Source organism: Dermacentor andersoni, chromosome 4 (assembly GCF_023375885.2).
Source record: "Dermacentor andersoni chromosome 4, qqDerAnde1_hic_scaffold, whole genome shotgun sequence".
NCBI lineage: Eukaryota > Metazoa > Arthropoda > Arachnida > Ixodida > Ixodidae > Dermacentor > Dermacentor andersoni.
Genome location: NC_092817.1, coordinates 119,127,642 through 119,133,247, shown reverse-complemented (window position 1 = coordinate 119,133,247; position 5,606 = coordinate 119,127,642). Strand labels below are relative to the sequence as shown.

Below are 5,606 nucleotides of genomic sequence, written 5' to 3'. Positions count from 1 at the left end.
AAAGATACAGCAGCTCATCGCGCCATCAATGCCACTGACAGCATGGGTATATACACCGGTAGAGTCAGCGCTAGGTGCTTTGTCGCTTCTCGTATGTTCTACGTAGCGCGGCTATCTAAACTTCTCTGATCTGTTACAACCACATGCTGCATTTTATCGTTTTCTACTCCTTAAGAAACTGCAGTCAGGAGGGAAATGAATGTTACTCTCACGACGGAATGATCTAAGCAAAAAAAATTTTTTCGGCAGAATAACGGGAGAAGACCATCAACACAATATTTTAGTTGAACTCCAGGAAAAGTGGGAAACAGAAAGCAAACGAAAAAAAGTTATGTCACTTAAACTGCCATTCCCTGTCCGTCCGCTCATTCAGTTACGCTGACGATGGCCGTTGTCGTCACCGAAGTTAATTTGTCGTCGGCTTCCTCCTCGGGTGAACTGTCCTGAAGCGCCTCCGCATTACGCGTGTGTTGCACGCGTAATGCGGAGTCGCTGAGAAAAGTGCTCCAGCTTGAATTCATTTTTTAACTCACGCTAATACCTTCGCCGCAATTAGTTTATTCTCTCACGTGCATTAAAAGAGTATCTCACGTCTCGAGGGATTGCATATCTTCAGAATTATGATGCTTGTCCGATAGCAGACCTTCAGTAAAGTGGAGAAATTAGCTAGCGCTCACCCAAGACCACGGTGTGCACAAGACTCCTTGTGGTCTTTAAAAACATGGCGGCTGGTGAAACAACGACCGCCGCGTCGCTTTCAACATACGTAAGTGGAGTAATTTTTTTTTTTTTTTGAGCAGTGAGAGCTAAATAGCAGTTTCATGCCTTTATAATTATAAATAAATGATAAAAAGTAAATATTTAGCACAAAATGGGAAACTGTCGCTGTGCCTCATGCTTTGTTTACAGGGCCGCGGAAAAGGACGCCATTTTTAAAAGGGTGACCTTTTTTTTGTGTTGCGCCTCTCCATTCGCGCGAAGCTGCAGGGCGCGTACTTGCTTGGGGTTGCTCGCCGCACTTCGGAACCATGGCAGCGAGGCGTCTACGAACGGTAGCCTGGATCGGTGGAGGCTCGATCGTCGCTGCCTATGGCTTTAATCACTTCAACGAGTACAGGCGAGCACCCGCCGTCGTCGTCGAAGCCGCGGATCTGAAGGACACGCCGACTCGGCCACACCTCCCTTTGCCGTCTCGCGCCGCGCAGCTCAAGAACCTGCGCGAGACGTCCGAATTCGATGTGCTCGTCATCGGCGGCGGAGCGACTGGTGCAGGAGTCGCGTTGGACTCGGTAACGCGGGGCCTCAAGACCGCTCTCGTGGAGACGTACGATTTCTCCGCCGGCACGAGCAGTCGGAGCACCAAGCTGATCCACGGCGGTGTGCGCTACCTCCAGAAGGCCATCATGAACTTAGACGTTGAACAGTACCGGATGGTGCGCGAAGCTCTTCAAGAGCGTGCAAACCTGCTCGCCATCGCGCCTCATCTGTCGAGTCCACTGCCCATAATGCTGCCCATCTACCGGTGGTGGCAGGTCCCCTACTATTGGGTCGGCATAAAGATGTACGACGTAGTCGCGGGAAAACAGTGCCTGAAGAAGAGCTACTTCCTCTCGGCCAAGCGGTGCCTCGAACTGTTTCCCATGCTCAAGAAGGAGCACCTTTGCGGCGGCCTCGTCTACTACGACGGTCAGCACAACGACGCCCGCATGAACGTGAGCATCGCGCTTACGGCTGCGCGAAACGGGGCCAGCATCGCGAACCACACGACCGCCGTCGCGCTGCTGAAAAAAACTGGCGAGAACGGGAAGCAGGTCGTGTGCGGGGCGAGGCTGAAGGACATGCTGACGGGCGAGGAGTTCGACGTGCGGGCTAAGTGCGTCGTGAACGCAACGGGACCGTTCACCGACACCATACGCCGTATGGACGACCCCAACTGCAAACCCATTTGCATGCCGAGTTCTGGAGTTCACATAATCTTGCCCGACTACTACAGTCCCGACAATATGGGCCTCTTAGATCCTGACACGAGCGACGGACGCGTCATCTTTTTCCTCCCTTGGGAAAACGCGACCATCGCCGGAACAACAGACAGACCTTGTCCAGTCACCCACAATCCGGCCCCTACGGAAGATGACATCATGTTTATCCTAAACGAAGTTCGTCACTACTTGAATCAAGATGTGGTTGTGCGCCGGGGTGACGTCCTCTCAGCGTGGGCGGGCATCCGGCCGCTAGTCGTCGACCTGAACAAGAGTGTGCCTGGAAAGACGGAGGCCATTGCACGAAATCACATAATCTATGTTAGTGATTCAAACCTTGTTACTATTGCAGGAGGCAAATGGACCACATATCGTGTCATGGCTGAGCACACTGTGGATGCAGCAATCAAAGCCTGTGGCCTCAAACCGCAGCAGAAATCTCAGACCCTGGGCTTCACCCTCGAGGGTGGTCACACGTGGACGCCAACAATGTACATCCGCCTTGTGCAGGACTTTGGGCTGGAACCAGCAGTTGCGAAACACCTGTCCAGGAGCTACGGTGACCGTGCAATCTCTGTTGCAAAGCTAGCTGCACTCACAGGAAAGCGCTGGCCAGTCCTGGGACGGAGATTACACGAGGAGTTTCCGTACATCGAGGCAGAGGTGCGCTATGCAGTGCGAGAGTATGCTTGTACTGCTGTCGACGTGATTGGTCGCCGCATGCGGCTTTCGTTCCTCAATGTCCAAGCAGCCCACGAGTGTCTTCCAAGGGTCGTTGACATCATGGCCGAGGAGCTGCACTGGACCAAAGAGAACAAGGAGCGGGAACTGGCTAAGGCCAAAGAGTTCCTTGACATCGAGATGGGTGGTGATGTCAACAAGGAGTCCCAGAAAAAACTCCCTATGACTTTCACGACATCTGAAGTGGACCAGTACATTCAGAAATTCCAGGCCATTGACAAAGACCGCAAAGGCTACATCAGCGTGGTTGATCTGCGTCGAAGCCTCAAAGCTGCGGGAGAGTCTGTATCGGAGCCGCAGCTGCGAGAAATGCTGAACGAGGTGGACCTGAACAAGAATGGACAGATTGAGCTTAGTGAGTACTTGGAATTAATGAATGCTATCAAGACGGGCTCTATCGCAGGAAGCCGGCTTGCCCAGGTTGTTGATGTGGAGTATTCAAGGACGCTGACCGTTGACAGAAGTGGGGGTGGTCTCTAAGGGGGTGCTGTGACTTGTAGTTTTGTTTTCCTTTGTAATCTGGAACATTGTGTTGAAAAATAATCCCAGTCACTTCTCTTTCTCTCACCATAAGCTATGTCGCTGTTACATACACTCGTGAGAAGTGCAGTGTTTGTCAACGTTGGTAGAGGCAGCTTTTGCCGTCTTTTTACTTGACCCATTCTCCTAGATGAGAGCAGCCTGCCAAAGGTCATATTGACAGCTTTCTTTTTCATTTTTTTTTGGCTAGAAAAATTTTTATTATCTAGAGATTTATGGTCCTAGTAGATTTGCTGCATTTCCTCTCCCATGCTGTGTTCAGTAACCATACGATAAGTAGTTTTTCCAGCACCAGTATTCGTGTTGGATTGTGCTATGGAATGACGATGAGCTGTTTACGTCCATAATTAAACAAGGAGGCAGGTTCCCACGCCCGAGTGATATGAAGCACCTTTTTTCTGTCCTACTTCGTGCATTTTGAGGTACTTTGGTAAACCACAATCATTTCTTTTTTTTCGTACCGCTCATATTATTTACCTAGCACTTTTTGAAATGTGGACATGTTGTTACGCATTCTCCTACAGTGTGTTGTGCATTTGTTTAGGCATTTTACAATGTGATGTCCTTGTCAAAACTTTCAAAGCCACTTTGCTAGTGACAAGATCTCTTGTTTGGCTTTGGGGCAGGGTTCCTGTAGCACAGCTCTTGCTTTAAAGCTAACACTTGCCATTCTTCTAAATGTGGAAAGCTTGAAGGAACAGAAGTTGGACAACAGCCTCAGTACATGACCATTGACAGGTTCAGTGGTGTGCAAAGTGGCTTAGAAACTTTCACAATGAAGGCTATACCTACACTTTTGTCACTGGCAGTCCTCGCTGCTTTGCTTGATTCTTTCTACCCACTGTGATAATAAAAATATGCTTCCATCATGGTAGCTTCAGCTGCATCACTCATTTGTGGCAGCATATGCGGATTGTGGATACGTCTGTTGCTTGGTATGAAACATTGTTCTTTGTACACGCCAAAAATATATTAATCCAGATGGCATCCTATTTCTTTTCATGTACTGAGTGTAATGCCATCGTGATAGTCACTAGTCGCAGAATGTGATTTTTTGCTTGTTGAATGCAGAGTGGGGAGCATCTGCTAGATCTGCTTTGCCCTGTTCTGATAACTTTTATTTGTTATAGTTGAGTTGTTTTTGTTGCACAAGTTGCCACTTAATGAAATGGCAACTGTTTTTACAGAATGTAATTGGAATGCTCTTGCACAGTCAAAATGTTTGTTGGATATGTATCTCTTCCACTCATGTTGAAACTTGCAGCCAGCCTGCTGAGTGCTCATTCCTTCTAGGCTATGCACTCTTCACTCCAAACTGCATACAAGGCTGCAATACCCTATGTGATTCCTCACCTCTCCTCCCACTCTATTGGATTGCTTATCAGACATGATATGTAGCTTACGGTACTGAAGTATGTACCGGCAAGAAGAGGATGTCTGCAAGTTTCATGTGGAATGTGCAAGCACGCAATGCAAGACCTGTTTGCCACGTGCAATGTAACAAGTGCACGTCTGTCTACATTTGCTGGAGCACAGACAGATTGGGCTGCTGCGCTGCTGCTAGACTTCTTCCTCAGAAACACACTCTATCGTAGGCTGGGAATCTGTACCCAATTGTCACATTCACATAGCGTACCCTTTTGAAATTGCATGCTCGGGAGCTACTACAGAATGACGGTGGACATTGTGGAATCAAGTTCAGTGATAGCATTTGCCTTCTCTCTTCCTGTAACTCCTCTTCGCAGATGCAGTTTGCCATTTCCATGAGATGCAGTTACTCATTGAGTTAGTGTTCAAATTAAATAATAAAGCTACTAACTCATCATTATGTTGCATGAAACAATATTGAAAAGAATGTTTGGGAGATTCTGCTGGCACTGTATGATGTTTCACCAGATCAAACCCACCAGCCGCGCCATTGTTCGTGATGATCAATGGCACTTGTGACAACTGTCTCATTAGTGTTCATGCATTGTTGTGGTTATATCAGGCCTGACTGTCTGTGATTAGTGCACACTCCTGTGGAATCACAAGTTTCCTTTTCACTCATTCATATTGTTCCTTTACCACAGTGATGCTTTTGCTGTAGTGCACAAATGGTAGGCTATTCAATAAAGTTTACTATAAGCTTGCTGATGTCTGCACTGAAGTTCATTGGAAGAGCAGGAAGCACGTTCGGGAGCAGAGCCTCTCTGAGACAGTTTCAGGTTAGTGTGTGAAACAAAGAAATTGTCAAACTTCAGTGGTTCTCTGGCTGTGAACTTTTTTTACTATGACAACAAACATGACCATCTTTTCAAGAACAACTTCTTTGAAATACACAGTGTCAGCTCTGTTCACTACAGT

The 5,606-nt window shown here is 47.9% G+C and overlaps 1 protein-coding gene across 1 annotated transcript; it reads left to right on the top strand.

Moving 5' to 3' along the window:
* Window positions 1-602: 602 nt before the first annotated feature.
* Window positions 603-5,392, top strand: Gpo1 (glycerophosphate oxidase 1). The gene has a single exon (XM_050184619.3). It carries the CDS (start codon window positions 1,029-1,031, stop codon window positions 3,198-3,200), a length of 2,172 nt encoding a protein of 723 aa, XP_050040576.1. The 5' UTR covers window positions 603-1,028; the 3' UTR covers window positions 3,201-5,392.
* Window positions 5,393-5,606: the final 214 nt, after the last annotated feature.

Excerpts from the sequence above, each read along its gene's own strand:
- Gpo1 (XM_050184619.3), top strand. The coding sequence starts at position 1,029 with ATGGCAGCGAGGCGTCTACGAACGGTAGCCTGGATCGGTGGAGGCTCG.